The sequence below is a fragment of the Phascolarctos cinereus genome, unplaced genomic scaffold (assembly GCF_003287225.1).
Source record: "Phascolarctos cinereus isolate Bilbo 61053 unplaced genomic scaffold, phaCin_HiC Scaffold_3;HRSCAF=262, whole genome shotgun sequence".
In the NCBI taxonomy this organism is placed as follows: domain Eukaryota; kingdom Metazoa; phylum Chordata; class Mammalia; order Diprotodontia; family Phascolarctidae; genus Phascolarctos; species Phascolarctos cinereus.
In genome coordinates, this window is record NW_027555736.1 from 85873224 (window position 1) to 85886746 (window position 13523).

Consider the following 13523-nt stretch of genomic DNA (forward strand, 5'->3'; position numbering starts at 1 on the left):
TACTTTATCAAAGGTCTCAATACTCCTAAAATTTGAAATTTAAGCCAATGAACTGAACACGACTTCTATTTCTTTGTAAGTTCCATTCTGGCTGTTATGCTATAGAAGAGCTAAGGAAACCAAAATGAACGAAGAAGAGAAATTCAATCTGACCTATTTATTAGTCATTAAAAATGTTCAAACAATCTGGAAAAAAAAAACCTTAACTTAGGCATGTGAAAGAAGGTACTAAGGAAGAAGGAAGAACAGGTAAATATATTTTCCCAATTCTCAAAGAAGCATGAAACATAATGAAAAAATGCAGCAACTATTAAGTTATCCAAACTAATTTATTGACAATTCAAAATGTGACATATTTACAAGAAACAGCACAAGTTCTAAAATAATTTAACAATTTTCATAGATTTATAAAAGTACTGATAAATATTAGGAGACCCTGACAATTATCAACCACAAGAACATTTTCCTATGCTAATGAACTACCATAGTAGTTCTATTAAAAGTCCCAAAATGGAGCTAAACTTTTGCCTCCACCAAATATGTCAATATGCCAATACCGAAATATACTAAAATGAACATGCAAAGTAAAAGTTGTACCAAAGAAAGTTAAGTTCAGGTCTAGAATTAAAACTGTTCTTCACAGGTAGGCTTCCAGAAATTTTCAAAAATAATTACTATTTTGATACATCAGTTAAACAATTTTAAATTGCTTTAAGAGAGCTCAATTCTGTAATTAGCTTTCATAGGTATTTGCCAAGAGAGATGTAGCATGGTACAGAAAGCTGGCCTGAGAGCTAGGAAGACCTAAGTTCACATCTCACCTCTCACACAGTCTGACTGGTGACCAGAATCAGTCACTTAACATCTCAGGGCCCCAGGCAGTTAATTCTAGGGCTATAAATTGGAGAACAATTGTTGATTTGCATTGGTAGAGGAACTGGGAATTCTCTGTACCAATGAAATCACAGGTCTGGACCAAAAAAGTAAAGTTTTAAAAAATCTGACAAAGAAAGTGAAAATAGTTTACAAGTACAACTTTTATAAATGTTAGCTTATGAATAAAAAAACCCCTCAACAATGGCATCCTTTATCCATTCTGGTTTTTAAATTGTTACACTTAATTCTGGCATTCTGAAGACTGCGTGACCCTTAGATCCCGCTATTTTAGTAGAAAATTTCAGTATCTCACAGACAAGAAGTCAATTTGGAAAATGAAAAGAGACCCACATGACATGTTATCTATTAATTTGCAGAAAACAAGCTACCGCAAAATGGCAAATTTTAATCACAAAAATAGCAGCACATAAAATTCAAGATTGTTTGGTTAAAGCAAATGTTTTCAAAACTGAATCACAAAATGGTACATGCTCAATTTAGATTTACTATTAAATATCTGAAATTTAAAGATTCCTTAGAAGTACTGTTTATATTTATGACATTGTATAATATAATGTATATCCAGAATTCAGTTTTAGAAATGTACATATTGCACAGCTAGGAGATGTAATATCAGTATTCTGATATTCCTAGCATAAGACATTATCTTAAATAGTTTAATACAAATTATACTACTCAAAAACAATCTCATCCCAAGGTTTTAAACCAGTAAGGTAGGGTCATGAACACATTGATCTCAAAATGTTTCAAAACAAAATGAGAAAACACAGGCACTTTAATATAGATTATCAGTGACAAAAGTTACAGGCCACAATTGAATGACTAAGAAAGGTTCATCAATTATGTCTTTACATATAAACTTGAGGTCTTTCACTGATCCAAATATAGAAACAAGAATTATTCACAAAATGTTGATAAGAAAAATCAAATCTCTCAAAAAACTCATACCAAATAATGTAATTTTCAACACTGAACAAAGCAAGGCCTGATGTAATACAATACAAAATGGATTTAGTTCGGATGTCTAGGATATAGTAGTTTGAGTTGCCATTTTTTCCCTTAACCAATCCAACCAAAACCCTTATAAAGATGGTCCAATAATATCCAATGTGCAAAAGTTACCACTCACCTTAAGAACCAGTGCATTTTAATGAAAAAAAAAAAAGGAAAAGGAAAAAAAAAGTCTAATTTTTAAAATTATCAACATTCTAAAGAAAATTTTGCAGCACCACAGACTTAAGATGCAAATGATATCTTAGTCTGGTAACTTTTCAACAGATAATGCTGATCAATCAAAAGGTATGGATACTGAAATACTTAACAGTTCACATCAACTTTTTTTTTTTAGAAGACCAATATAATAAGGTCAATATGACCCCTCCACCCTCTCAAAAAATGAATGTTTTTAATTTGGTATGTATGAAATTGTCAAATTTTCTATGAGTGATTTATGCAGATGTTTAATCACTCAGCAGAGAACACAAAACATTTTTATTTCTTAGTAGGTGCTTACATCAGTATTTATTGAACTGAATTTAGATCCTTGGTACTGAAACACATTCTTAGTAGTTTAAGAGATTGGTTCTAGTTTGGCCATTCTCTAGATTACCTGGGATTACCAGTTTATAAGAAAAACAGGTTAGAGGCAGTATATTTCACGTAAATCTTCCCCAAATCTACTTCACCCTCTCCCTTTCCTTTTCGTCTCATCTTTGGCTAGAAGCCCCTATAAAAGGAAATCAAGCATTTAACAAGTGGATCCCCATCTCCAAATGTTTCTATTCTTACACGTCACTAACGGGAAGGCTTGCATCATCTAGATCCACTAGGTCGTTCTCTCTTTCCTGAGGGCCATTGTGATGCTGAGGTTTCGGCACGGCTTGTACAGTCACTTTGGAAGCTGGTTCTCTTGGAGTGAGAGTCTGGACCTTGAAGTTCCCTGGCTTGGCCTTGGCAAGAGATTCGTAAAATCCTCGCTTCTCCATGGTAAAGCTTGAGCCCAGAGAGTTGTTGCGAGAGGCTGTGGAATGTGAGGTGGCTGCTGTTGCATTGGCAGAACGGAAAGCATAGTTGGATTCTGAAGAACAGTTGGAATGTTCCTGTAAAGAATAGTATTGGTCAAATACGTTCGTTAGTAACAAGGGCAGCATCTCCGTGTGAGACTGAAGAACAAAACACACACAGACACGCGCACACACACACACACACATACACACACACACACATAAAGCGAAGCATGAGCCATGACAGCACAAATAAACAGGTGCTTTTCCAAAGCAATGCATTTTTAGGGGTGAGTATATAGCAGTGAGAGCCAACAACCATTTCAGCTAAGAAACCAGTTACATATATATGTATATATCTCACTAAAGCTGGTCTTGGCAGCTCCAGAAACTTTAAGAACTTTGCCAACTTAAGCTGTTCTAATTAGTTAAGTGTTCCATTGATAACTGAAAAATGTATTTTAACGGGAGCCTAACAGAATGACCTCCTCTAAATAAAAACTTTATATCCTAATTTGATGATGGGAAATAGCTTCTACACAATGTTACAGAGGAAAAATATTCTTTGTAGTTCAACATAAAAACACAGACTAGAGAAATACAGTTCCACTGCTTCTTCAAGCAGGAATCATCAGTTCTTGTTTTTTTGTTTTGTTTTAAAAAGGTGATTATTACTTGGCAACCCGATTCACTGTGAGTTTTTACTCCACTTACTATTAGAATTATTAATTATGTATCTAGACATATTTTAAAGTGATAGAGAAGCAGATAAGTAAAATGTTTATTAAAACAAATTTCATACATTTCTTACTAAATTTCATCAGTGGATATGCTTAAAAATGCCATTCAGTTAGCTAAAACTGTATAGCTTAAACATACTATGTTCATTTACAACACTCATGGCTTTGAAAACAAAAGGATGATAAAAATTACGGCTCCATTTAAGCTTTTAAAATGTCATGCCAATTATTATAACATTCCATTATCAAAGGTATGTGCATGCACAAATTTGCACATATCTGGTCATTAGGTCAGAAGTGAATGAGACACGAAGAACAGAGTAAAAACTGAAACTTCCATGGGAATTCATCAAACTATTTTTACATTAATTACCCCTTAAACTCTATCATAGTTTGTTATCTATCAAGATGTACATTTTGTATATCCTAACTAATGTATGGATGTCTTCCATCGCTTGCCTAAATGTTTCCCAACATATATGAAACCTGATGACTGGTTAGTGTTGACAAAAGCAGTTATGATAACTGCAAGAGGTAGTTTAGTTTAACTCAACTTTCTATGATAAGTGGTGAGTAGTGTGCAAGTCCTAGCCCTCTGTTAAGAAGGCAAGTTTATATGAGAGCCCACATACGTGCTGCATTCACCAGTTCTTGATGTATACCTCGGTATACAAGGATTCGACAGCCTTCTGGCCTGCCGCATCTGGAACACAGTGCAAAGCTAAGATTAGAGTTAACCTATACTTAAGAGAGGGAGGAAAAGAGAAAAAGTGTTGCTGAGAGATAGGAATAGCCAGAATGCCCAATTTGCCCCCACCACAAAGCACAAACACCCTTCTCCAATTTTTCCTTGCCCCAACACCCATTGCTTTTGCAGAAAGACTCATACTTCAATGCTGAAAAGTTCACATGGAACATTAAGCAATTCAAAAAAATTACTACCTACATAAGATTTCACTTTCATATTTTAAAAAACCTATACATATCTGATAACTTGAATGTTGAAAAACAAGCAAAAACTGGTTTCTAAGCACTGATCTGCTTGTAAGAAAAGCACCACCACCAGGAAAATATCAAACTCGTACTAAAGCAACATTTGAGCTGCGATCGTTACCTGATAAATCTACATATAAAGGACACGACACTATTAGAATTCTTGAGATTGGGGTACAGTATTTCAAGAACAGTTAAGAAACTCTTCCACAGCAGAGTTTAGACTTCCTAATCACTGACTAAATCTTATTCCTTGTTTACTCAGGTTAAATAAATAATTGAAAATTTACTGTGAGGGGGAGCTAGGTGGCACAGTGGATAGAGCACTGGCCCTGGAGTCAGGAGGACCCGAGTTCAAATCCAGCCTCAGACACATAAACACTCACTGGATGTGTGACTCTGGGCAAGTCACTTAACCCCAATTGCCTCACCAAAACAAAATTTTTTTACTACAAATAAAAAAATATGACTTGGGTTTTTGGGGTTTGTTTCAATGTTTTTGATGAAGGGGAAAACCCATACTGTATCTTTTAGTAGTTATGCAGTATTTGAGGCTCTAGACCTAATTTTTCTCTATACATTATTAAGTCTACTTGAAAATATATGAAAAAAAATTGTCAAATCACTATAAGGCTACCTACTAGGCAAACCTATTTGCTGTAGGCAAAGAATACCCTACGATATTGCCAAATAAATAGTCATATGTTATATAACATAAAAATGATTTAAAATTATCGCCATGAAGAAGAAATTCTACTTCTGTATATATGAATTGAGATGCCCCACCACTTGTCTTATGGATCTAGATTTTGACTGGATATTGATCAAAACGCAAACTAACTGAAATGTTCTATACAAGGAGACTCTATTGAATAAACAATTTAATTCTTTTCATGGACTTAAGGACATATTAGGGCTAGACTTGCACCCAGAAAAGTGACAACAGATCCCCAACAAGAAAAATTAATTCACACAATTACACCGGAAGACACAAATTTGCAAGTGTTTGAATTAAAATTTGGTACCTCTAGCATAGAAGATAAAGACCTCAGGACAGATGTAAACCGGTCCTCAGGATAGTAAAAACTCCCTGGTAGTAAAAATGTCTTAATTCATACAATTGGTCAAATGAGTTATAAGCCTTAAAAAATCTGAAGAAATGATTTTATGCTAAGAATTAGTTGGTTGTACTAAATCTATAGCTATTAAAATTTTATCCTCAGACTTCCTAAGATCAATGGACCTGGGAAAATATGTTTTCCTGATTGTGCATTTAGGACAATACAATGCACACAAAAAGGTACAAATACATAACACTAACAGGAAGCATTAAATTAGAAATGCATTATTTTTGCAAGTCTAGTTGGCATGACAGTTATCATGCAATATACTTTAACTACAATAGGAAGACAAGAAGGATTAAGAAGAAGGAAAGGATATACAACTTCATAAAATGGAAATAAACCTTGGAAAGCAATAAAAGCTCAGAAACATACAGAAGTTGCTGATCTTCCAGGTCCCCGTTGTGCTACTATGGCACCAGAAATTGCTTTAATCCAATTATGCATCTCCTCTGGACTGTCAGCCTAAGAGAAGAGAAGAAAATATTTTGTCATGTTTTTCTCAAGAGAAGCTTCTATCTTAATAAAATATGAACTAGTTTACATCGTGTCCTCATCAAGAGCAATGATCAAAAGATACTAGAGCAAGAGCACTGGATTTAGAGCTCAGGAACAAGTCTGGTTCTGCTACTTACTACCTGGATAATCCTGGATAAGCCATTCCCATCTTTGGGCCTCAATTCCCTCATTTTTAAAATAAGGAGGTTGTATTAATAGTTAGATCTCTAAATTCCCTTCTGGCTTTCCATGCCAAGGCTCCCTTCCCTAACTTTCCCCACACAACGGAATTACTATTCTAAGTCCAGATCCTGAGGAGTGAGTCACCACAGACATAAGAGTATGTTAGATGAATAATCATATTTTCAGATAACTTTGTTATCACTTAATGAATTTCTTTAATGCACAGTACTAAGTACTCCACTACTATAGTTAAAACCTATCCGTGTCCATTTTCTATTACTTTTATCCATATTCTCTAGGAAATCTACAGAAAATTCATCCATGTGCTGGACTGGGCAAGCAATCTGATACAGGTTATATACATTGTATAATCATATAAAACATTTCCACATTGGTAACTTTGTACAAGAAGACTTGAACAAAATAAAAGAAAGAGAAAGGAAGGAAGGAGGAAAGAATGCTTCAGTCTGTATTCAGACAATATCAGTTCTTTTTCTGGAGGCAGATAGAATGTTTCATCATGAGTCCCTTGGGATTATCTTGGATCACTGTATCGCTAAGAATAGCTAAGTCATTCACAGCTCTTCATTGTACATTATTGCTGTTACTGTATACAATGTTCTCCCGGTTCTGCTCATTTCACTCAGCATCTGTTCATTCGATGGCAATCTTACAATACTTTCACCTGTATAACTTTTCTTTTGTAATGACTTCTGGCTGCTTCTGGAGACTTTCTCATCCCCTCAACACCAGAATAGGACCTGCCCGTGGCTGCCAGGATGTAGGGCCAGATATTCTATCTTCCGCATCTAGGTCACTTCCAGAGGCTTTCCAGGTCATAAGCTAGGCTTGGGTCCTATTGGTGCCAGCTGGAGAGACTGGCCAGGGAAATGTTACCTCTAGCCTTCTGATTAGGCTACCAAACTTGCCAGGACATACATATTTCTTCCTGCTCATCCCTCCCAAGAAGGGCTTTTGGAAGCCTCACAGAACGAAGCAACATTGTCCACCTCTCCAGTGGACCTCTCCCCACAAGATCAGAGTCATTCCCATGGTTAGCATATTCCTACCCTCTTACTCTCCCCAAAAGCTTATGTAATGTTGAAATTAATTGTTCATTAAATGTCTAGTAAAATTCACTTGTAAATCCAACTGGTCCCATGTTTTGGTTTTGGGTTTGGTTTCATTTTTTTTTTCCCCTTTGGGTGCTCAATTTGGGTTTGTTCAATTTCTTTTTCTAGATTGGGTTAAGTCCTCCATTAAGTACTCTTGTTCTATTAATCTGGGCATTTTATATTTTTTAAAATACTTATCCATTTCATTTATATTGTCAGTTTTATTGGCAAATAATTCTAATAATTATTTTTTTTCATTTGTTGTAAATTTACCTTTTATATTTTTAAATTCTGGTAATTAAATTAGCTATTAAGTTCTCTTTTTTATTGCTGTTTTTTTTTAACTACCTCCTAGCTTTATTAATTCAATGGTCTGGGGTTTTGTTTTGGTTTTCTTTCAATTTTATTTTTCATTTTCAAGACTTTTACTTTGGTGTTTAATTGGAGTTTTAAATTTCCTGCTTTTTTAATCTTTTTGGCTGCATGCCCAATTCGTTGATTTGTTATTACTAATGAAAATGTTTCAAAATATTAATTTTCTCATAAGGAATACTTTGTATCAAAAGATTTTTAATATGTTCTTTCATTGCTGTCATTTTCATTAAATGAAATTACTGATATTTCCATAATTTGTTTTTTGGATGCACCCATTTTAAAGGATTAAAATGATCTCTGATGAAGTTTTAATTGTTTCTTCAGTTTCCCCTTATGAAATTTAATTCTTACTGCATTATGTAGCACATAAAAGATGTTTAATACTTACACTTTTCTGCATTGCTTTTTATGTCTTGATACTAGCTCAATTTTTGTAAAGGTGCAATAAACAGCTAAGAAGTAGCTATGCTTCCTTCTAGGCCCATTTAGTAACCACCAGAGAAGTAACAGATGTTAACATTTCTAAAATTCTACTCAAGTCCTTAACACCTTTCTTATTTTTGGTTAGACTTATCTAAGTCTGAAAGGGTTTGTAAAATGAGGTTCCTCACTATTATAATTTTATTGTCTATTTCTCCCTGTAATTCATAACTTTTAAGTATTTAGATGTCTAAATACTTAAATACAAATACTTTAGTATTAACATTAATTCATCACCTATGTAAGCTTTCAGCAAAATGTAGTTTATCTGTTTATCATGTTTACTTAGTTCTATTTTTTGCTGTTGACTTGTCTGAGATCATGATTGCTAACCTTACCTTTTTTAGTTTACCTGAAGCATAACAGATTTTGGTCTGGCCCTGTGTTTTAACTCTATGTATCTTTGTTTCAAGTGTTTTTTCTGTATACAACACACATTGGATTCTACTTTCTAACTAATTTTATGGAAAAGTCCATCCCATTCACATCACAGTTATGATCGTTAATGCTATGTTTCTCTTCATCCTGTTATCATACTTTCCTTTTTTCTACCCACTCTTTATAATGAAGGTGATGAACTATATGCCAGAAGTAATCTATTTCTGCTCCCCTGCTTTCCCTCCCTCCCTCTTCTCTATCACTCCTTTTTTTCTTATTCAACCAGAGCCTAACCACAGGTTCTTATCTTTTCTTTCTTTGCTTTTAAATCCTTTGTTGAGATCTACTTCTCTGTATTTAGTATCTGCTTTGCTTAGGACTAAAGTCTCCCTTAATTTGCTCTCCCCCATTTCCCTGCTGAAATACCTTTCTTCATGCAATTCTGGGTGTATTCTTTGCTCACCTAACCATTTCACACGATAGTGAATTCCAGTGTCCACCTGCTCCTCTCACTCCTTTCTCCTAGTCTGTACAGACTTCTACTTGCACACTGAAATTATGTAAGATACTTCTCCCTTCCAGCCGCCCCCTCAAGTATAATCCTTTAAATTTATTAAAACATAACAAAATACTCCCAAGGCTCTCCTGTCTATTAGACTTCTGGGAACCTTTCTGATAACAGGGCTCTGAGGGGACACATCTAGTGCCAACTCTCCACACCAGAATGCCAACTGTTCAATTTTGTGTAGTTCCTTATGGATGCTCACTCACATGCACTCTTCTGTGTTTCTCTTCATTTACCATGTTTGTATTTCAAAGTTTCCATTCAGCCTTGCTCTTTTCATTAGGACTGCTTAAAAGTCCTTCATTTCATTAAAAATCCATTTTTTCCTCGTATAGGATAATACTGAGACTGCTGGATAAGATATCTTGGTTGCAAGCTTTTTATCTTTTACCACCATAAATGTAATATTCCAAGCTTCCCACTACTTTAAAATGGTACCTGCTAAATCTTGTGTGATCTCAATGGTGACACCTGGCTAAATGTTCCTGAGACTCTTCATTTGAGAAATTCTTTCAGAAGATGACTAGTAGAGTCTTTCTATCTTCAATCTGAACTCTAATTCTATGTGATCTGGGCAACATTTTTAATAATGATTGTTTAAAATACCCTGTTCTCAACTCTTTTTTCCCCCATCATGGCTTTCAAGTAGTTCAGTGATTCTCCCTGTAGTTGGACCCTGAGTCTGATGTAGTCCAACTTTGTTCCTTGACCTATTTTCTAGGTCAGTTATTTTGTTATGAGATACTTTATACTGTCTTCTTTTTTTCATAGTTTTGACTTTGCTTTAATATTTCCTGTTATCTCCAAGAGCTATTAATTTTATTTGGTCCATTCTAATTTTCAAGGACTCAATTTTCTTTCCAATTCTTTCTTCCACAGCTCTCATTTCTTTTCTAATTCTTTCCCCTAGCACTCTCACTCTATTTATAAAAATCATTTTTAACAAAAAAATAAAAACCTCCTGCTTTGTTTTTTCTAGGAATTCTAGTTGAACTTGTATGCAAGCTGTGTTTTAATTTGAGACTTTGCTTATAAATACTTTGGGGTATTTCTCTTCTTCTGGATTTGTGTTCTAAACACTGTTTAGGACATGTTCCTGTACTAAACAGGACACCAAAATGTTCCTTATAACTTCTGTTTTGTTTTCTCATTCTTCCAGCCTACTACTTGACTTCAGATTCTGTGTTAGGGCCAGCTTCTGTGCTTTTCTGGAGGGAATGGCTAGGTCATATTCAATATCCTTTTGTGCCTTCTTGGATCCTACTGCTTTCTCAGGGTAACGCGTGTTATATAATCAAGGATATCAGGGATAATTAAGGCTAAACACCTGAAAGTTTTCAACATTCCCAAAAGAGTTACGATCCAGAACAAAGCCTGAGTGCTGCTTTCCTAGTTTGAGCTCTGCAAGTTCCTGACAGGTCTGGGTCTGAGCAACACAACTATGGGACTTTCCTTTAGTTATAGAGCTCCAGTAGAGTACTCCTGGGCTCAGCTACCACTAGTCAGTTGGAAAGCTCTACAGATTTAGATTTTCCATCCTGGTTATTCTGCTGCAGTTACCTTCTGAAAGAACCCCTAAAACACAAAGTCTCAAGAACATTTAGCCAGGTGCCACTATCAACATGATACAAGATTTGGCAGGTACCATTTTAATCTGAGGGTCAATCATATATGTTCTAACATCTTCTAAGGAAACTTTGTATGATTTTGATAGACGTACGAGACACACCTTGTTAGAGGAACCTTCAAGACAGCATCTTCACCTAGCAAATTACTTTTTTTATAGTCAACCAACAATAAAAGCATAGAGATATCTTAATTTCTCTTGTGGTCTGCTGGACTATTACTTATGAAAACCTGCCTATCCCTCCATATAATGGACTTCAACAAAGATGCCCTTGATGTTTATAGATTGTTCTCATAAAAATACTACAGAAATGGGTGGGAAAGGGTATACAGATGAATAGTTATGACTGTTTTCTCAGTCACATTTCTGGTAATAATAAGGTTCAAAATTTTTTTCCATGCCTTTGAGATCTTCCTCTTTCATATACCTCCAGAAATCAATTCCTCATTATCTTCACAATTATATTGTTTTCAATTCAAAAGTCTTCTGTATATGATCTGATCTAAAACAGCTGCTTTTCCTCTCTCTGTTTTCTTTAGTACCATTTCCATTTCCTCATGAAGCACATCTGGGATTGTAATGTTAAGAGTTCAAATGTGGTAGGAGCACTGCCCTTGACAGTGGTTATACAATTTTTTTATAGATCTTTCTCATATTTTTAATTTGTTGTGTTCCTTACTACTTCATCCTTAAATGGCTTTGGAATGACTTTCTTTTCTTAGTTGGGATCTCTGGCCAACCTATCTTTTTCTAATGCTTCTATTTTATGAAATAAAAGGCCAGAGACAGTGACTGGACCTGTAGTTTTCATGGGTATAGGGAATTCCCAGGTGAAGAAAGCCCTCTACTAAAACAGGCTGGCTTCTTCTCTTGAACATTCTGTTTAGAAAGTTGCCTAGAGTACTGAAAGATTCAGTGACTTGCCTGAGCTCACAGTCAATTTTGTGTCAAAGGCACAACCTGAACCCACTCTTCTCTGACAAAAAAATTAATAAATTTTCTTTTTTTATTGTGAACTTCAAATGTAAACATTTTAGTATGAAAAAAAAGGACTCTGCATATGAGAAATTCTGTTATGTGCAGTTTTCTTTCTTTCCATTACATTTTGGGGAGGGTGTGTTTCACTTTATTAAATTCAACTTTTACATGGTAGCTCCAACACTGCTCTATGTCCCCTTCTAATTTTTCTTTCAGTTTCTTCTATTTATTTTTTAAAATGATTAATTGATGCCATTTCCCCCTTTTCCACCTTTTTGTTAGTGTCATAGAGCCTGGCACCTATTAGGTATTATTCCCTTTCCTTCCCCTCCTTTATCCTATCTCTCTACTTGGAAAAGAGATCAAGAGCATGCTGGTTAAGTCAGGTCCTAAACTGTTTTTTGTCTCCTCATTATGGCAACTGATTTACATTGGCTAAACTGCTCTAGGAAATGTAATAATCTGTGTCTATGTTTGTTCTTCCATCCACTTCCCAATTTAGGCTGTCAAAAGGCAGTTTAAAAAGTTCAGATTGAAGTCACTTTGATAGTATACCCTTTCTTTTTTCTAATTTTTATTCTCCCTCCTCATTTTATATTAATTTTGATACCTGGTCTAACAAGTCAGTGGTTTTGACTATATAGAGATGGCTGATTTAGGAATGATTCCTAATGAGGAGAGAATCATTTTCTCTCTGTTAAAACATGACCAATTTAATATTTATGTTATTTGATGCTTGACATATCCCATGCCTCCCACTTGCTTCTTTTAAAAATATTTTAAAAGAAATAGTTGCAAGCCTCTTGTATGGTACATAAGCTTTGGGCTTTTCTTGTTTCTTACTCCTGAACCACATTTTTTCATCATACTTTTCACCATCATGCCTCTATGCCCACTTCTGCATTAATATGGAAAGTCACATCAAGTTCTTCTATATCCAAATCACTTGAAATGGATATTAGTACATAAATTGTAATTATTTTAATGATGGTCTTTTTGCAAATATTTTTTGCAACATAAGATAACCAAACAAGCCAATCAATTACTCTATAATATTAAGGTAATTAACTCTAATATGAATCATAATTTATTATAAAATTACAATAAAGGGAAAAATGGAAAACTAAAGGCCCATTAAAAAGTGAACAAAGTAATACCACGCATTCCAACTTAAGAGAAATAGTTTTCAGGACTTATGAATCAATAGCACTCATTAGGCAGCAAAGAAATCACAAAATTCAAATTCTAATGACATTTTTCCCATTCTAATGTAACTTAATTTTATTAATAACGGAAAGATTATTTTCTACTTCTTAAGGATACGGCTCAAAAACAACCTTCCATATAAAATCTTTTTGTGTTTGTGGAGTATAATTTTTGAACCCCAAAAATGACAGATTCTAATATATGCAATGCTGCCTTATATTTTCTTGCAGAATCTCAAAATAATTGTCTTACCTGCACATAGAAGGTTCTAGACGTTGTTACAATTTCAAAGAGATTGTCTCTCATCATTATGTCACTGGGAAAACAAAACATCCAAATGTATTTACAGTTGATTCTTCATGCT

At 34.6% G+C, this 13523-nt stretch overlaps 1 protein-coding gene across 1 annotated transcript in view; it reads right to left on the reverse strand.

Moving 5' to 3' along the window:
- Positions 1-310: 310 nt before the first annotated feature.
- PLEKHA1 (pleckstrin homology domain containing A1) overlaps positions 311-13523 on the reverse strand; it is a 77657-nt gene continuing 64444 nt past the window's right edge. Inside the window, 3 exon segments of the mRNA XM_020979243.2 lie at positions 311-2996; positions 6130-6219; positions 13412-13475. Of these exon segments, the coding sequence (XP_020834902.1) occupies positions 2682-2996; positions 6130-6219; positions 13412-13475 (469 nt within the window). The 3' untranslated portion in view covers positions 311-2681.